The sequence below is a fragment of the Mastigoproctus giganteus genome, chromosome 7 (genome assembly GCF_048544385.1).
Source record: "Mastigoproctus giganteus isolate SK-2022 chromosome 7, ASM4854438v1, whole genome shotgun sequence".
NCBI classification, from domain to species: domain Eukaryota; kingdom Metazoa; phylum Arthropoda; class Arachnida; order Uropygi; family Thelyphonidae; genus Mastigoproctus; species Mastigoproctus giganteus.
This window is the reverse complement of record NC_143581.1, coordinates 106,288,133-106,308,957: the sequence shown is the minus strand read 5'-3', so window position 1 is coordinate 106,308,957 and position 20,825 is coordinate 106,288,133. Positions and strand designations below refer to the sequence as shown.

Sequence of the window (20,825 nt, the reverse complement as noted above, 5' to 3'; positions counted from 1 at the left end):
AATTTCTTCCCCACTTTGCTCTTAGTTATTACAAAATCACTTAGCTCCCTGTTAGACTTTGATAAACTTCTGGCATTCCTCTCATTGAATAACTCCTCATGTGTGAATGTAGATACAAAATGCTCATTCAGTTTATCAGCTACCTGAGCATGATTATCAACAGGCAACCCTATGTTAAGCAGTACAATCTGTTTGATCCCTTTCCTTCTAGAGTTTACATAAGTAAAGAACTCTTTGCTATTTTTCTTTGCATCCCTTTCCAAAGATTTCTCGTAATCTGCCTTCGCCTGCCTAATCTCCTTTGTGACTTGATTACAGACAAGCTTATATCTGCCAAATTGGAGCAGTATGGCATTAAGGGCAAGTTGCTACACTGGATAAAAGGATGGTTGAGTGGGAGAAGACCAAGAGTGGTTATCATTGGACACTGCTCTTCATGGACTAATGTTATTAGTGGAGTTCCCCAGGGTTCGGTGTTGGGCCCATTGTTGTCTACATCAATAGCATTTATCAATGATATTGATGAAGTTATATTATGGTTAATGTCTACGTTTGCAGACGATACAAAGGTTGGCAGGGTTGTTAATGACAGTAATGATAGTATGCTGCTGCAACAGGATCTGGAAAAGTTGAACAGATGGGCTGAGAGGTGGTAACTGAAGTTGATATGAAGTTTTCTGAGCAGTGCAAAAAGGCTGCAAGAGTCGCTCGTGTGTCTTGTCAATGATATACAGGAGTTTTGCTAGCAGGGATAAGGCAATGGTCAGGTCCTACCTTGGGTACTGTATACAGGTCTGGAAGCCTCATTTTAGGAAAGATGTAGAGCTGCTGGAACAAATACAAAAAAGGGCAACGTGATTGGTGAGTGGAACAAAGGGTTGGCGTTACCAACAGGATCTGGAAAAGTTGAACAGATGGGCTGAGAGGTGGTAACTGAAGTTGATATGAAGTTTTCTGAGCAGTGCAAAAAGGCTGCAAGAGTCGCTCGTGTGTCTTGTCAATGATATACAGGAGTTTTGCTAGCAGGGATAAGGCAATGGTCAGGTCGTACCTTGGGTACTGTATACAGGTCTCGAAGCCTCATTTTAGGAAAGATGTAGAGCTGCTGGAACAAATACAAAAAAGGGCAACGTGATTGGTGAGTGGAACAAAGGGTTGGCGTTACCAAAAAAGGCTTAAGTTGTGCAAATTGCGTTCTGGAAACAAGGCACCTGCGAGGTTGTTTGTTTGTTATATTTGGTTTTTAGGAGCATTAGCAACTAAGGCCATATTGCTCCAGAGATATGCGGTGGTCATTCCCTGACCTTTCTGCATCCTCCGTATTTGGTGGTCATGTCCTGGATCCCGGTCTAATCAAGAAGCATGTGCTACGCACTGCTGCTCCTGCCCACCTGGCTACGAAGGTGCCGCACTTGCTAGGTGATCTAACTGAGGTGTATAAGGCCATAAATGGATTGAGCAAGCTCAATGCTAAAGGGATTCTCCCTCTTGCTCAGATTATTCACCTGAGGAGGCATAAATTCAAATTGAGGTAAGACAGTTGTAGAATACATATGCGGAAATTCACCTTTAGCCACCGGGTGGGTGACTTTCAGCTGTTGTAGTGGAGGTCAGCAAATTAAACAAGTTCAAGGCAGAACTAGACAAACATTTTTGAGGTATTGCTCAAAACATCAAAGGCAGATATTGTTGGGATATCAGAGACGTGGTGTCACACAGATATAAGAGATGCAGAACTGCAATTTGGGGAGTACAACGTCTACAGAAAGGATAGACAGGATAGGAAGGGGGGAGGGGTTATGCTATTAGTTAAGAAACACATAAAAACCAAGGAAGTGAAGTCAGTTGACATCGCTGGACAGTGCAGTGTTGAGTCAGTTTGGTGTGACATAAGCATTGGGAGATCAAAATTGAGAGTAGGAGTGTGCTATAGGCCTAATGACTCTGATGAGTATAATAAGGAACTGTACAGGGAAATAGAGTGGGCCAGTAAATCAGAGAGTCTTATAATGGGAGATTTTAATTTCCCAGATATTGACTGGAATTTGGGGGCTGGTTACTCACACACTAGCAGGGCTTTTGTGGATTTATTGGATGATTGTTTTCTACATCAGCATGTTCGGGAGGCAACTAGAGGGAGTAATACTCTTGATTTGATTATCAGCAGTGATTCTTCATGCATTAAGAATCTGCAGATAAATGAACCACTAGGTGGCAGTGATCACAGTGTGCTGAAGTGGGATTTACTGAAAGAGGTAACTACCATTAGGGGTAAAGGGAAGGGTTATTGCTTCCGTAAAGGCGACTACGATGGACTGAGATAGTATTTAAATTCTATACAGTGGGACCAACTGATGATGTTACCAACAGCAAATTCAAAATGGGAAGCATTCAAAGAACTTATCTTGGAAGCTACTAGGCTTTACATACCAACTAAGAAATATTGTTCAAGGTTTAGGCCAAAATGGATGTCAGATGAACTAATGAGGCATATGGCAGAGAAGAAAAATGCATGGGATACTTACAAATTAACACATGACACAGGACACAGAAGCCTATGATAGATACAAGCTGATATGCAACCAAGTTACAAAGGAGGTTAGGCAGGCGAAGGCAGATTACGAGAAATCCTTGGCAAGGGATGCAAAGAAAAACAGCAAAGAGTTCTTTACTTATGTAAACTCTAGAAGGAAGGGGATGAATCAGATTGGTCCACTTGATATTGATGGGTCAACTGTTGATGATCCTGCTCAGGTAGCTAACAAACTAAATGAATATTTTGCATCGACATTCACACATGAGGAGTTATTCAGCAAGGGGAATGCCAGAGGTGTATTCAACTCTAGCAGTAAGCTACAGAATCTTGAAATAACTGGGAGTAAAGTGGAGGAGAAACTGTTGAAGATAAACACAAGAAAGGCACCCGGGGTGGATGGGATCTATCCAGTTATATTAAAGGAGGCAGCAAAAGAAGTAAGCAAACCCTTAGCCATAGTTATGAGAGCTTCCTTGGACTCAGGGGAGGTACCCATGGACTGGAAATGTGCAAATGTGACCCCAATTCACAAAGGAGGATCAAAGGCTGAAACAAGTAATTATAGACCTGTGAGCTTAACTTCTGTTCCAGGAAAATTAATGGAGGCACTGGTTAAAGAAGCACTGCAGGATCATTTAGACAAGACTTCAGTTATAGCTCAGACACAGCATGGTTTTGTTAAGGGGAAGTCTTGCCTGACCAACTTGATTGGATACTATGATGCAGTCACAAAAGAGCTGGATGCAGGGAATAACTTTGATATTATATACTTGGATCTTAGAAAGGCTTTTGATACTGTTGCACATGGAAGACTGCTACACAAATTGGAGCAGTGTGACATTGGAGGCAAATTGCTGCTATGAATAAAGGGGTGGTTGAGGGGGAGAAGACAGAGAGTGGTAATCAATGGACACTGCTCATCGTGGACTGATGTTATTAGTGGAGTCCCTCAGGGCTCAGTGTTGGGTCCATCGTTGTTTTCTGTATTTTTAAATGATATTGATGATGGTATATCAAGCTTAATGTCCAAGTTTGCAGATGATACAAAGGTTGGCAGGGTTGTCAAGGACACTACTGACACTATGCTGCTGCAACAGGATCTGGAAAGGTTGAGCAGATGGGCTGAGAGGTGGCAAATGAAGTTTAACATTGACAAATGTAAAGTACTACACATGGGAAACAGCAACCCCAGAGCAACGTATCAACTCTGTGGTACTACACTGACAGTGGTAGAGAATGAAAGGGACTTGGGGGTGATTGTGCAGGCAGATATGAAGTTCTCTGAGCAGTGCAGATGTGCAGCAAGAGTAGCTCATGGAGTATTGTCAATGATATACAGGAATTTTTCCAGCAGGGATAAGGAGGTGATTATTCCATTGTATAAGGCAATGGTCAGGCCACACCTAGAGTACTGTATACAGGTCTGGAGGCCTCATTTCAAGAAGGATGTAGAGCTGCTGGAACGAGTACAGAGAAGGGCAACAAGATTAGTGAATGGAACAAAGGTGTGCTCTTACGAAGAAAGGCTTAAGTTTTGCAAATTACAGTGTCTGGAGGCTAGGCACCGGCGAGGTGATCTGATAGAGGTGTATAAAGCCTTGAATGGTTTGAGCATGCTCAATGCTGATGGGATTCTTCGTCTTGCTCAGAATAATCACCTGAGAGGGCATAAATTCAAATTGAGGAAAGACAGATGTAGGATAGACGTGAGGAAATTTGCCTTTAGCCAGCGGGTGGTTGGTTGCTGGAATAGACTTCCATCCATTGTCGTGGAAGTTGATAGCCTAAATAAGTTTAAGGCTGACCTGGACAGGTATTTTGAACGAACAGAGGGGTGAAGTGGAAGTGGGTTTTTTTTTTTTTTTTTTTTTGGCTGATGCTGCATAAGCTTGCTTTCTTGCATCAAATGCCTCTACTAATGCTAATGCTAACATTTGGAGTGAATGGATGGGTGGAACGGGACGGGTTTTTTTTTTTTTTGGCTGATGGTATATAAGCTTGCTTTCTTGCATCATACGCCTCTACTAATGCTAAGGGCAGTTATGTCACATCTCTTCATACTTACAACCATTGTATTTATTATTTTTTTTCTTCCTCTCCAATAAAATTGGTTTAGATTCATTTTAGTAGTACATCAATGACGTTTTTAGACTAAATAAGGGAAAAAGTTGAGGAAAAACGTTTGCCAATGAAAAAAAAAAAAAAAAAAAAAGCCAATTAGACAAATTAAAATAAAAATTTCTTCCAAAATAATATGACAAAAAAAAAAAAAAAAAAACTGCCGATGACAAATAATTAAACCTAAAAATAAGCAAAATATACTCAGTAATTTTTAACTGAAGCAATATGTATATGTGTGCATGCATGCTCACACATGTGTAGGCTGTTTCAATTAAAAGGTGTGTACACACCCACACACACAAACACAATACATTCATACAAAACACACACACATATATATATGTGCATTTTTTTAAAATGAAAACCCCAAACAAGAGAGGTAACAGAACCTATAGTACTTAGTGCTGTGTGTGGTTTGAAGGTTGAGAGGACAAAAGAATATACACCTAATTCTGTTTTTACACGATAGATACGTTCCTGAAAAATACGTGTAAAAAAAATTCGTGTAAAAAAAGACATTGTATTTATGGAAGAAAAGAAGATTGGTTCCGGATCTAAAAAAAATCAGTAAAAATAATTAAAAAAAAAACACATAAAAATATTCGTTTTAAGCTTATTATTTTATTTAAACAAAATACACATGTAATAATATGTAATTAAAATGTATTAAAATAAATTTGTATGCATATGAAATGAAAAAAAATTCTTCATGAACAAAAAAAATCTGTTTTACACATAACAAGATTTTATTCATTTTCACTTTCTGATAATAAACGGCGCATATGTTTGCGTACAACTGGAATATCACTGCCATCACTAGAAATGTTGTGGACATCGTCTTCTTCCTCTATTAATGAAATTCTGTCTGTGATCTCTTGAGCAAAATCAGCACGAGTCTCCTCTGGTGCTGATGTTTCACCGGTTTTACGAACGAATTCAGTTATTAATCGTTGTGTTCGTGTTTTGGTTAGGCCGTTATATAATTCTCTGTAAGAGGCTGTCAACAACTTCAGTTCACGTTGAAACTTCCCAGCACGTTCCTCATTAGGGTCATTTTTGACAAAATGATTACCTAATTTTCTGGCCAGTTCCAGACCTTTTATTAAATCTGCATTTAGAACAGGATCATTTTCTTCATTATCACTACGTTCTGTGGGATAAGGAGTCCCAAGGACAACCTCTAATATTTCATCTTCGCTTAGGGCTTTGTCGGTTAACAATTCATCAATATCTTCAAACGATAGATCATCGAATCCTTCTCCACCAATTTTGTGTGCCATTGTAATGATGTTGGGAAATTCGGTCGTATTAGGGATGATGGGATCTTTGCTTTTTACACATTGTGGCCAAACCGCTTTCCAACACGCATTTATTTAAAGTTGCTGGTTTTAATTCAGTTAACGCTAATCCAACTTGATTGATACAATCCATAATTGAGAATTTCTTCCACACACCAATGATTGTTAGTGTTTCATCGTTCAGTTTGTCCAAAACGTGTTGGAATGTTCGTTTTACGTAGTATGTTTTAATTGTCGCAATTATACCTTGGTCTAGCGGTTGTATCAAAGATGTAGTATTAGGTGGCAGAAATAAAATTTGAACGTTTGGGTGTTCCAAGACAGGATGGCCGGGTGCATTGTCAAGAATCAGAAGAACTTTAAATTCGAGACCTTTCAAATTCATATAACGTCTGACTTCTGGGACGAAACATTTGTTGAACCATTCTGTAAAAATAGTAGTGGTCACCCAGGCCTTCTTGTTTGCCATCCAGTGAACAGGCAGTTTATTGATATCTACACCTTTCATTGAACGTGGGTTTAGGGCTCGATTTACCAGCAGTGGTTTCAACATACGATCTCCTGAAGCGTTGGAGGAAAATAAGGTCACGCGATCCTTAGCTACCTTAAAACCACCAGCAGTTTTCTGCGATTTGGCTACATACGTTCTGTTGCATTCGTTTCCAGAAGAAACCAGTTTCATCTGCATTCCACACTTGATCAGGAGTGTATCCTCCATCTTCAATAATTTTTGCAAGTTCCTGCTGGAATACTTTAGCAGCCGATTCATCTGCAGATGCAGTTTCACCTTTAATTTTTATATTATGAAGAGCATTCCTTTTAAGAAACCCTGTCATCCAACCTGTACTCGCAGAAAATTCATACTTTCTGTTTAACTGAGATGAAATGCTTGGCTCCTTTTCTTTAATCTGTCTGTAAATTCTTAGTGCTGTTTGCTTGATGGCATTTCCATCTACTGGTACTCTTTTTTGTGACTGATCTTCTATCCATATTACCAGAGCCTTTTCCATTTTTTCCTTGACAATATCTCTTGTATATGATGATGAATTAACACTTACTTTTGTTCCAGAACATACCGACTTCCTAATTGCAGCTTCATTTTTCTTAATAGTTCTTACGATAGCTTCATGTACACCAAAATGCTTTCCTAGAGACGTAGCCACTTGTCCAGTTGCAAGACGATCTAAAATTTGAATTTTAAGTTCCAAAGAAATCGTTTTCCTTTTCATTTTGGTAATAGGCGAATTATTCGACATTATATAAGGGCTACCGAAAAATATCTCAGTTATAATTAATAAAAAAAAGGTATGAAAAATTTGTAAACTTACAATTTATTGACTATTGGCAAAATTAATAAATTTATATGTGCACAAATTTCACTAAAGATTCTTTCACTTTGAAATAGAGCTTACTACTACATGTCTTCCGAAGGTACAATGCACGAATACCGTAAATGTGCACCAAATTCAATAAAAACGTTGATGATTCATAGATACCTAGACGTACACATTGGTAAGCAAAAGCACGCGTTTCAAAACGCACACACTAGCTGTTATCCAATCTATTGGTGCGTGTAATATAGAAATGATACTAATATGCCACAAATAAAAAAAAAATTCTTACAATTTAGGCAAAAAAAAATTCATAGAAATCGTGTTAAATCAAAATGACTCGTGTAAAAAGAGAATGAAATATTTATTTTGAATTCGTGTTAAATCAAATTCGTGTAAAAAAAGTTCGTGCAAAAACAGAATTAGGTGTATACCTGTTGACACTAACCTTGAATTTCTGTAGATTCTAATTTTCTAGAAATACTGTGAAGGAAGGATGTTCCATAAACATGGAACATCCTTCCTTGTTGTGTTGAAGGAATAAACAAGGAAGAAGAACAGTTTGTTCTGTGGGCTTGAAGCTGAACAGTAAAAGGATGCTGACTGGTTGAAAAAGAGAGGGGGAATCATAGAAGCCAATTCAGAAGAACAGTGCCCAGTGGAATATCTATAGAAATATCAGCAGAAACAGAACATCTATGAGTCAAAGATTGGAGACCCATTGTTAGAGATATATATCATTAATTAACCCAACTGTCCTCTTTTCAATGTAGTCTAGAAAGCCTGAGAGAGGTTATGGGGGCACCACCCAGGACGTTGGAACAATATTCTATGGTAGGGCAAATTTGCAATGTGTACAGAGTGAACAGCTGTTTGGAAGAAAAGTAACACAAAAAAAAAAATAAATAAATAAATAAAAAGCAGAAAAGTTTTTAGATGCGAGGAAGAAATATTTGTAATACTTATGCCAATCACTTCAGGGTAATCCCTAAAGTGATATGTGATCTTGTCTACAAATCTGATTGGCAGAGGAATGGCAGAATCCTTTTTACAGAATATAAGACAGAGCTTTAGAAGGCTTGAAACAACTTCGTTATCTTTGCCCCAATTACATGGAGATCGCAATTAAAGGATTGGTAGTGGATGTCCGAGAAGCTGAAGGCTTTTGTGCAGGACAAGGTCTCACAAACTGGAAGGTGGAATAGAATGCGCTATTATCAGCAAAACTATGGATAGGATTTCCAGTCAATGGAAGGTCATTAATATACAAGAGGAAAAAGGAGGGGGAAAAAGAACTAAACCTTGAGGAACAACAGCATTAGTGGAGAAGTTGGATGATTATTACAAAACTTTTTTTCAGAAAGGATGCAAGAATATTTGATAATGCTATCGAGGCAGTGTTAGGTAGGTCGGAAGACTGCTAGCTTGTGGGGATACGACTAATAGATTAACAGTAGCCACTGGCAGAGGTGAAATTATTCTTGCACTGCTTCTATTGGAATGAGCAGAAGCCTGGAAAAAAAGATGCAGGATATTTCAGAGACTGCTGGGAGTCATTGCAGTACAAGTAAACACATAGGTTGTGTTAGAGTAGCTAAGAAAAAGAACAGGTGCATGTATACTTGCGTGTACACAAATGTTGGAGTTTGGTAAATAAATTTGATGAATTTGAGGTATTGCTCAAAGCATCAAAGGTGGATATTGTTGGGATATCAGAGACGTGGTATCACACAGATATAAGGAATGCAGAACTGGAATTTGGGGAGTACAACGTCTACAGAAAGGATGGACAGGATAGGAAGGGAGGAGGAGTTATGCTATTAGTTAAGAAACACATAAAATTCAAGGAAGTGAAGCCAGTCGACATTGCTGGACAGCGCAGTGTCGAGTCAGTTTGGTGTGACATAAGCCCTGGGAGATCAAAATTGAGAGGAGAGGCCTAATGACTCTGATGAGTATAATAAGGAACTGTACAGGGAAATAGAGAGGGCCAGTAAATCAGAGTCTTATAATGAGGGATTTTAATTTCCCAGATATTGACTGGAATTTGTGAGATGGTCACTAACACACTAGCAAGGCTTTTGTAGATTTATTCGATGATTGTTTTCTACATCAGCATGTTTGGGAGGCAACTAGAGGGAGTGATACTCTTGATTTGATTATCAGTAGTGATTCTTCATGCATTAAGAATCTGTAAATAGAGGAACCACTAGGTGACAGTGATCACAGTGTGCTGAAGTGGGATTTACTCAAAGAGGTAACTACCATCGGGGGTAAAGGGAAGGGTTATTGCTTTCGTAAAGGCGACCACGATGGTCTCAGACAGTATTTAAATTCTATACAGTGGGACCAACTGATGATGTTACCAACAGCAAATCCAAAATGGGAAGCATTCAAAGAACTTATCTTGGAAGCTACTAGGCTTTACATACCAACTAAGAAATATTGTTCAAGGTTTAGGCCTAAATGGATGTCATTTAGGCCTAAACCTTGAACTAATGAGACATATGGCTGAGAATAAAAATGCATGGGATACATATAAATTAACACGTGACACAAAAGCCTATGACAGATATAAGCTGGTCTGTAACCAAATTACAAAGGAGGTTAGGCAGGCGAAGGCAGATTACGAGAAATCTTTGGCAAGGGATGCAAAGGAAAACAGCAAAGAGTTCTTTACTTATGTAAACTCTAGAAGGAAGGGGATGAATCAGATTGGTCCACTTGATATCGATCGTTCAACTATTGATGATTCTGCTCAGGTAGCTAACAAACTAAATGAATATTTTGCATCGACATTCTCACATGAGGAGTTATTCAGTGAGGGGAATGCCAGAGGTGTATTCAACTCTGGCAGTAAGCTAGATAATCTTGTAATAACTGAGAGTAAAGTGGAGGAGAAATTGTTGAAGATAAACAAAAGAAGGCACCTGGGGTGGATGGAATCTATCCAGTTATATTAAAAGAGGCGGCAAAGGAAGTAAGCAAACACTTAGCCATAATTATGAGGGCTTCCCTGGACTAAGAGGAGGTATCCATGGACTGGAGATGTGCAAATGTGATCCCAATCCACAAAGGAGGAGCAAAGGGAGAGACAGGTAATTATAAACCTGTTAGTTTAACTTCTGTTCCAGGGAAATTAATGGAGGCACTGGTTAAAGAAGCACTGCAGGATCATCTAGACAAGACTTCAGTTATAGCTCGGACACAGCATGGTTTTGTTAAGGGGAAGTTGTTGTTGTTGTTTTGGTTTTTGCGAGCATTAGCAACTAAGGCTATATTGCTCCGGGAATATGCGGTGGTCATTTCCTTGACCTTTCCACACCCTCCGTATTTGGTGGTGACGGGCTCGAGTCAAGGGGAAGTCTTGCCTGACCATTTGATTGGATACTATGATGCAGTCACAAAAGAACTGGATGCACGGAATAACTTTGATATTATATACTTGGATCTTAGAAAGGCTTTTGATACTGTTGCACATGGAAGATTGCTGCACAAATTGGAGCAGTGTGGCATTGGAGGCAAATTGCAGCTATAGATAAAGGGCTGGTTGAGGGGGAGAAGACAGAGAGTGGTAATCAATTGACACTGCTCATCGTTTACTAATGTTATTAGTGGAGTCCCTCAGGGTTCAGTGTTGTTGAAGATATTGTTTTCTGTACTTATAAATCATCAATATTATAAATAATATTGATGATGGTATATCAAGCTTAAGGTCCAAGTTTGCAGATGACACAATGGTTGGCAGGGTTGTTAAGGACACTACTGACGCTATGCTGCTGCAACAGGATCTGGAAAGGTTGAGCAGATGGGCTGAGAAGTGGCAAATGAAGTTTAACATTGACAAATGTAAAGTACTACATATGGGAAACAGCATCCCCAGAGCAACGTATCAACTCTGTGGTACTACACTGACAGTGGTAGAGAATGAAAAGGACCTGGGGGTAATTGTGCAGGCGGGCTGCAAGAGTAGCTCATGGTGTGTTATCAATGATATACAGAAATTTTTCTAGCAGGGATAATATACAAGGGAGGTGATTATTCCCTTGTATAAGGCAATGGTCAGGCCACGCCTTGAGTACTGTATACAGGTCTGGAGGCCTCATTTCAAGAAGGATGTAGAGCTGCTGGAATGAGTACAGAGAAAGGTAACAAGATTAGTGAATGGAACAAAGGGTTGCTCTTACAAAGAAAGGCTTAAGTTTTGCAAATTACAGTGTCTGGAGACGAGGCACCGGCGAGGTGATCTGATCTGATCTGATAGAGGTGTATAAAGCCTTGAATGGTTTGAGCATGCTCAATGCTGATGGGATTCTGCCTCTTGCTCAGAATAATCACCTGAGAGGGCATAAATTCAAATTGAGGAAAGACAGATGTAGGATAGATGTGTGGAAATTTACCTTTAGCCAGCGGGTAGTTGGTTGGTGGAACAGACTTCCATCCCTTGTTGTGGAAGTTGATAGCCTAAATAAATTTAAGGCTCAGCTGGACAGCTGTTTCGAACGAACAGAGGGGGTGAAGTGGAAGTTTTTTTTTTTTTTTTTTTGGGGCTGATGCTGCATAAGCTTGCTTCCTTGCATCATATGCCTCTACTAATGCTAACAGAAAACTCACCACACCATCATTATGGGCAACTTGAATGCTAATGTCGGAAAGGGACAAAACAGCACAGAAGGGAAACTATTGGAAATCTTTGAATTGGTGAAAGACTTGTGGAATTTTCAGAATCTTGAGGAAGGTCATTTTTCAAGAAAAGGGTGAACAGAAAGTGGACACGAAAAAGCCCAAATGGATTAACAACTAATGAAATTGACTTCATCCTCACAACATAAGATATATTGTGAACAATGTTACCATCCTGAACAAGGTAAATGTTGGAAGTGATCACAGGATGGTAAGATGCACGCGTGATATAGATGTAAGGAAAGAAAGAAAAAAACTGACTTGAGTAAATAATATGAAGGTCTTTGAGATAACAGAAGAGCAAAAAAGGCAGTATGTACTGGAACTTAAGTTTGTTTGAGATTCTGCAAACCTTTCAGGAACAAGATATTGTTCCTTAAAGGTTTGCAGAAACAACGTCAACCTTTCAGGAATAAGATTCCTGAAAGGTTGATATTATTTCTCGAGCTTTAAAGTGATAAAGCTCAAGAAAACTATAGGTAAAAAGAAATCCAAAGAAAAAATTAGTCAAGAAACACTTGTCATGATGAACCAAAGAAGACAAATGAAAAGCAAGATAAACACCAACAAGGAAAAAGTTGAATATACTGAGTTATGCAAAAACATTAGAAAGAGACTCAGAGAGGACATAAGAAGATTTAACACAAGGAAAGCAAAACAAAGACTTAAATCAGCAGTCATGAGCAGTAATACAGAAAGACAAATGATACTGAATCAGAAGAATAGTGATGGTGTACTTATAAATAGCATAGAAGGCATAATTCAAATAGCAGAAGACTACTATGAAGTATTATATAAGGAGCAAGGGAATGATGCCAGCAGTGGGGATCATGGATCACAAATTTGTAGCACATACGGCATACCCAAAATACTTTCTGATGAGATAGAACATGCACTGAAGAAAATAAAGAATCAAAAAGCCCAAGGTGAAGAAGTCACTGTATAATTGTTAAAATTATGAGGAAGTGACACAACACAGAAATTGGCAAGATTCTTCACAAAATATATTAGGAAAGGTGTGATCCCTAAGGAGGGGAATAATGCAATCATAATTTTGCTGCATAAGAAAGGAGACAAATCAGAAATTGGAAATTATAGACCAATTAGCTTGTTGTTCCATATCTACAAGTTGTTCACAAGGGTTATCACTAACAGATTAGAAAGGATACTTGATGAGAATCAACCAAAAGAGCAAACTGGCTTTAGGACAGGATTCTCAACTACAGATCACCTTCATGTAATATCACAGCTAATGGTTGTTAGTTATTTGTTTTTTGGTTTTTTTAGGAGCATTAGCAACTAAGGCCATATTGCTCCGGGGGGGGGGGGATATGCGGTGGTCATTCCCTGACCTTCCTGCATCCTCCGTATTTGGTGGTCACAGGCTTGAACCCCATTCTTATCAAGAAGCGTGTGCTACGCACTTCTGCTCCTGCCCACCTGGCTACGGAGGCACCACGACAGCTAATGTAGAAAGTAAATGAATATAAAACACCATTATGGCATTTGTGGATTATGAAAAGGCATTTGACTCCATACAGCACAAGGCAATGTTAAAACAAGGCACAGACGCCTCATACATTATGATTTTGAAGAAAATATATGAGAATGCTACCTCCTTTATTAGACTAGACAAAGACAGTAGCAAATTTAAAATTGAGAAAGGAGTTCAACAAGGAGACACTATCTCTGATGTTGTTCACTGCTGATCTTGAGGAAGCTTTCATACGATTGGACTGGTCACGGAAAGGAGTCAATGTGAATGGAGAGTACCTAAACCATTTACGATTTGCAGATGACATTGTGATCATAAGCCACGATCCCAAAGAGTTAGAGGAAAAACCTTAATCAGTTATGCAAAGTTATTACGGATTTTCGGACTAAATATGATATGGCTAAAACAAAATTAATGATGAACAAGTATGCCACAGTATGGAAGGGATACAACCGTTGAAGGAGTAGAAATTGAAAAAGTGGATTCACATACTTACCTTGAACAAGTCGTTAGCTGTAACAATGATAAATGGCCAGGAGTCAAGAGAAGAATAAATTTTGAATGATAATATTCCGGAAATATAGTCACATAGTAAGGATCAATATCCCAATTTGTCACGGAAGTGAAACTTAGGCACTCTCCAAAAGAATGGAAGAGAAGCTGAAAACTACACAGGCGAAGAATGGAATGAATCTGGCTGTTAGATAAGAAGAGAAATACATAGATTAAGCAGCAAACACAAAGGACATTCTTATCAAAACTAAAGAACTGAAATGGACTTGGGCAGGACACAAAGCTCAAAAAAATGATCTTGGACTTGGGCAGGACACAAAGCTCAAAGAAATGATGACAGATGGACTAAAAAAATAACAGATTGGTACCCAAGCGGAGCTAAAAGAAAATATGGAGGACAACAATGGAGATGGACAGATGAAATTCTAGAGTTTGTTGGTAGTAAATGGATGGCCATTGCACAAAACAGTAGGAACTGGAAAGTTACTGGAGAGGCATTCATCCTGCAGTGGATTGAAGATGGATGACGATGATGATGAATGCACACACATCATTTCTACCCAAAACTACCTTGCATCATTTCTATTGATGCAAGGTAGTTTTAATGCATCATTTTAATTATATCACATGTTGTGAATACCTTCACGAGTTGCCACAGTATTGCACTGCATTGAATAATTAACACCACTCATGGAGAAGACTATTGTTACTTATTCTCAGCAGATACCACCACTCAGACAGCACCGTTTCAAGGCTTTTTGGCCCCTCTTCCGTGGGTGGGTGGTACAATGGTGTTGCAATAGTGACAACCCAGTTATGAAGTATAACTCCACAATATGAGAGATGCCCGATGGTTTAATTTTAAAGATATTTCTTGGTTAAATGCCTAAGAGTATGAAGGAGTTTATTTTTTGTATGAGTAATGTACACACATCATTTCTACTACCACTGTAGTTTTAATTCTATTTCATATTGAGATATAATTAAAAAAATGTATTAATTTAAAAAAAAAATGAAAAAAAAAAAAAATAATAAAGAAATGTCACCAGATGAGATATCTGATTAGGAATGCATCATTTCCTACTTTCGCTTGTGATTCAGTTTTTGTTTGCCTTTGTTGTGTGGATATCCTCATGCTGCTGCCATGCTTTTTTCTTTCATAACGTGATTTTTTCCGTTCCTTCTCCGTTCAAGTTAGCAGTTTAGGACATGACTGATTGAGGCCATCACTCTAGTTAGGTGAGTTGTTCTTTTGTCTTTTTTTTTTCTTTTTCTTTTGTCTTTTTCATGTGAAATCATCTAGTAATGTATGGGCACAAAAGCAGGGATTTGGGGAAGGAAGACCCCAACAAAAAAAAAAACAAAACAAAAAGAAAATTCTCATTGTTAATGGCTTGCAAATTCATCTAGTAATATTTGGGTGAGAAGAATCAGTGGTTGCATGTCGTGTGCATTTTAGTCGAGGAGAAAAGGGGGAAAGCAGTGAGTGGGCCGAGTCGCCACCCCACCTATCAATCACTGCTTTCCTCCGCTTCACCATTCTGGAGGGGGCACCCATAACTGAATATTTATCCTTATTGTAATAGGTCCCTAGTCTCAGAAAAGTATGTTAAGGAGATGGTTTTCCAATCTGATGACTTTATTTGGGTTTAAAAGGCAAGCAGAGAACATTATTTACCAGAGTGTGTCATCTGAACTGTGAAGTTTAGCAGATGTATTCTCACTATTTAAGGTTGTCTCCAATGGTTTGAACCACTGCCATCATTACAGGCCAATTTTGTTCCTCCTACACTGTGGGAACAGTACGACACTTTACTGGACCCTTTTCTGTCTTAACGTGACAATGTCCTACTTCATATTGCACAGCCTGTTGTGACTTGAGCTGACGACACACAGACGTGCAAATAATTCATGGATCTGTTGAAATCCCTGATCTTAACCCCATTTAACACCTTTCACAATGAACTGGAACAATAGCTTTAGCTAAGCCAACATGCCCACACAACCAGTGGCTGAATTGAACATTATGATGAAAGAGGAACGAACCAAAATACAACCTTTCCGTTTTCAAAAACTGGTTCAGAGATGAAGACAAATGTCTAATTAAGGACAAAGGATAACTGCCAAATTATTAATACTGTACTGTATCAAGTGCCGGTTACTTTTTAGAAATAGTGTACTAAAATAGGTTTGCTTTTATATAAATATATATCTCACGCGCGCGCACATAAGTACTTGATAAATAAAAGTTCATGGGCAACATCGTATAAGAAACTGTAACCTACCTACGGCTAAACACAGCAACTGAATCAAGAGAATTCATAGGTAATGATCGCTGTTTATATGTCTGAAGGGAGAATCGAAGCATTAAAGTCCTTCTGAGGACATTTCTAATTTGAAACATATTGAATAATACTTTATAACTATACAACTATGATATCAACACACCATTACAATTTTTAAGGCCAAAAAATATAACTCAGCACATGGGTATTCCTCTAGCTCCGTAATAAACTTTATTTTTGAGCTTAAGCGCCCTCATTGGCTTTTAATACCATACTTTCAGTATAATAATAAAAGCGGAGTTGCCCATTATCAAGAGAGGTTTTGTATAATTCCACTTTATTATTTTTTAAAAATTTTCTTTTAATGCATATGTTAAGCTTTAGAATTTGCACTGCAACTACACTGCTCGACAAAATCAACAGAACAAAATGTTTTTCATGAATATCGTGAACAGTTGCTGTTGTTGTTGGGATTCAGGATCAACGGCAACTAAGGCCATATTGCGCCGTATATTGACTATAAATTGCGTGTGCTCTGAGGTCGATTTTCTGTTTTTCTGGACGAAAAACCCGAGTTTCCGTAAGCAAAACCCATGCTACCCTCGCCTGAGACCTACTAACTTTGCAACACGTTGTGAAAGTTCCCCCCGTCATTTGGGGGGATTCGAACTCAGGTCTTTTCCACCCGGCGTGGGGAAGACGGCGAGCCTATCAACTCTGCTACCCACATGGGAATCGTAAACAATGTCGCCGGAGTCGAAATTTGATATTGACATCCTGGCATGCAAATTCCGCGTATCCAATAGAAATCTATCTAACACCATAAAAACCGCACATTATGCAAATTATTCATGCCTATAAAAACATGGGTTGAGACCGGATCATTTCACTCCCGTTTTTGGCTTGCTCAGCGGGATAGCCACATGATTCTTTCAGATGGCGGGCAGTTGGGCAACTTAAATCCAGACAGGCGAAGATGGCATCTTATTATTATTATTATTGTTATCAGCTATATGGTGCAAGTAAGCCTGAGGCTTATGCTGCACCAGCCAAAAAAAAAAAAAAAAAAAAACCATTCCTGAGAGAGAGAGAGAGAGAGAGAGAGAGAGAGGGGAATCACCAAGGAAGAGAAGAGAAGAATGATGATATCCAGCTCAGGCCCCTGGGTGCGCCAAGTCCATACTCACCAGATGTGAGCCCCTGTGGTTGTTGGCACTATGAAAGCAGTTTCAGGAGACAGGAACCATTACAAGAAGAGCTGGCCAAGTTCGTGCGAGGGCTATGTCAACCAGAACTGAACCCTCTCTGGCTCTAACAGCAAATCCATACGATGTGAAACTGTCTCTTGTGGTTGCTGTGGCCATAGATGAAAACATTGACAAATGCACTATGTTAAGAAGGCTCAATTCAAGTGGACTCTATGCAAGGTAGCCAGTGGTTTGTATCCCATTAACCTCAAAGCACTGAAGAGTTCGTGAAAACTGGTGCAATGAACATGTGACTTGGAGCTCCCGCAAATTGGGTATAGTTCTATTCTCTGTTGAGCCTACGAACAGATTCTAGACGTTGTTTCACCTGGAGTCAACTAGATATGCCATACCATTCATCCAACGTCAGAGAAAGGGACACTTACGGTGAAGGCAGTGTTCTTGTGTGGGGCGGAATAATGATCAACGAGCGCACTCCACTTCATGATTTTGATAATAGTACAGTAACCACGCAGAGGTATCGACAGCAGATCCTCGAGCCCATGTGCGACTTTTTAGGGGGGGCGGTTGGCCCACATTTTCTTTTCGTGCAGGACAACGATGCTGCACATAGAGCTCCAGTGGCCATTTGTCATTTTGTCATTTGTCAAACTCAGATATACATGTTAATGACACTAATGACAGTACGCTACTGCAAAAGGATCTAGAAAAATTAAGCAGATGGGCTGAGAGGTAATAAATTTAATATTGACAAATGTAAAGTACTGGATATGAGTAGCAGTAACCCTGGGGTAATATATCAACTGTGTGGTGCTACACTCAGGGTAGTGGAGAATGAAAAAGACTTGGGGGTAATTGTGCAGTCAGATATGCAGTTTTCTGAGCAGTGCAGATAATCTGCAAAAGTAGCTCATGGTGTCTTGTCAACGATACACAGAAATTTTTCTAGCAGGGATGAGGAGGTGATTATCCCGTTGTATAAGGCAATGGTTATGCCATACCTTGAGTACTGTATACAAGTCTGGAGGCCTCGTTTTAAGAAGGATACAGAGATGCTGGAATGAGTACAGCAACGAGATTGGTGAAAGGAACAAAGGGTTGTTCTTACAAAGAAATGCTTAAGTTCTGCAAATTGCACTGTCCCGAGACTAGGTACCTGCAAAGTGATCTGATTGAGGTATCTAAGGCCTTGAATAGTTTGAGCAAGGTCAATGCTGATTGGATTCTTCCTCTTGCCCAGACTAGTTGCCTGACGAGACATAAATTGAAACTGAGGAAAGAAATGTTGTAGAATAGAAGTGCGGAAATTTGCCTTTAGCCAGCGAATGGTTAATTGCTGGAACAAACTTCCATCTGCCGTTGTGGAAGTTGCCATTTGGAGTGAATGGATAGTTTTTTTTTTTTTTTTGCTGATGCTGTATAAGCTGGCTTTTTGCAGCATACGCCTCTATTAATGCTAATCAGCACACACACACACACACACACACACACACACACACACACACACACACACACACACACACACACACACACACACACACACACACACACACACACACACACACACACACACACACACACACACACACACACACTGTCATTACTGTTCATCCAGGAGACAGGACAGCAGAAGTCGAAGAAACAAAGAAAATAGCATAAAGGAAAAGTGAAGTGAGACAAGGGATACTGCTCTATCATGTCTTTATACAGTGCTGTCTAAAGTAGTCCACAAAGAGAAAAAGTCTTCAAACAGCAGCATTGAAGTTATCAAAAAACAATATCAGCAAGGCAGGAATAAATTCTAGATGTAAATCTGTTAAACTTGAGTGGTAGCAGAAGTCGCTGGTTGATATGGCTGTCACTGTGCAGAGGAGAAACTGAATTGCGGAGAGTCTTAATAAAGGATGAGCCAGAAAAACGTAACTTCTGTTAAAACCTTCTTCGCGTGTTGTCGAATAACTAGCAAAATTTTGTCCATGACGTCATCAGGACCACAGACAAGGCAGCAGGTTGAATTTTCATTTATGATGTATTTTTAGTTTGATTGTATGCATTAACGTTGTGGTTGAAAGTCTTCCTACGATTAAAAGCAGCATTATAAGAAGGTTTGAAGGGCGTGAAAATTATTGATAGATATGAGTAGTTTCTCACATCGAGGAGACAAGTTTGGAAATGTTGCCTTAAGAGCCAATCTTGGGTCCTCCTAAAGAGAGCATTCAAAAAGGACATGAGAAGAGTCTTCCGGTAGTCAATATAGACAGGAGACCCTATTAGAAAGGCTGATTTTGTAAAGTTTAGCGTTAAGCAAACCATGTTCAGTTAGTATGTAGAAAGCAAACAGTGAGGATGAAAACCATTTTCTGGTGGATGATGGAAATAGTTTAGGTATATCAGGAACGAATTTTTTTGAACCACAAGCATGTTCAACAGGTTAAACATGCTTGTGGTCGGCCCTGTTCGCATCCAAGTCCTTGCTTTTGGTGCGGCTTAAAATTTTGATGTAGGGCTAATCACTGTGTGAGATGACAGATTTGGGTGGGAGGGCAGAAGGTTGGGGGGAGATATAGGAAGCAGAGGGGCCGTCAGGGAAGTGTGTGTGTGTGTGTGTGTGTGTGTGTGTGTGTGTGTGTGGTTCCCAGGCAAAAGCCCATCTCCACCTAAATCATTTTAAACAGAAAATCTGTAAAGTGGACCTGATAAATAAAAAGATAACTAAGAAATAAGAAGACAAAAGCACAATTTTGAAGAGGAATAGGAGGGAAAAAAAATAATAAAATTTTTTTAAAGTTAAGTTAAGTTAAGTTCGTAAGCTAAGTCAAGTGTATAAATGATTTTTGTATAGGAAAGAATAAAAGTATATATAAAAGAGATATGTTTGTGAGTGTAGTATGTTGTTTATGTCAGGTCACTTTGTCATCAGAAAGCAGCTGGACTTTTCAACTGCAATCTGATGCCCGTCCCTGGCACGAGGAGCCGGACCTGGTACTATATTTAAAAGCTGGAGCGCCGAAGCACAATTGAACACTCAAAAGAGAAAGTGCAATACTATTGAGTGCCAGCTGTCCAGACTTGGGCCGCCCAAACCCAAGAACTGAACAAAAAAAAAAAAAAAAAAAACCACTGCAGTGGTCCATGCCCAGGAGCCCCAGACCCGACCAAAGACTTCCAGGTCTGAAGCTCCCAAGCCCAGATGCAATCAATGAAGATTCTGGTTGTAAACAGCCAATTCAATGTCCGTAAGGTTTCTTATTATACATCTTCTGGAAAACACAGCATTTGCATAAACCTGTAAGGCTTGAAAGTTGTTAACTCCTTGTACCAATGTATGTACATTATCTTCATCAAGATTAGATAT

At 39.3% G+C, this 20,825-nt stretch overlaps 1 protein-coding gene across 1 annotated transcript in view; it reads right to left on the bottom strand.

Annotated features, from left to right (window-relative positions):
* Positions 1–16,469, bottom strand: part of mRpL12 (mitochondrial ribosomal protein L12) — a 71,040-nt gene extending 54,571 nt beyond the window's left edge. Inside the window, exon 1 of the mRNA XM_090377063.1 lies at positions 16,263–16,469. Coding sequence (XP_090233189.1) covers positions 16,263–16,381 — 119 coding nt within the window. The 5' untranslated portion in view covers positions 16,382–16,469. The remainder of the gene's footprint in view (positions 1–16,262) is intronic.
* Between the last annotated feature and the right edge of the window lie 4,356 nt (positions 16,470–20,825).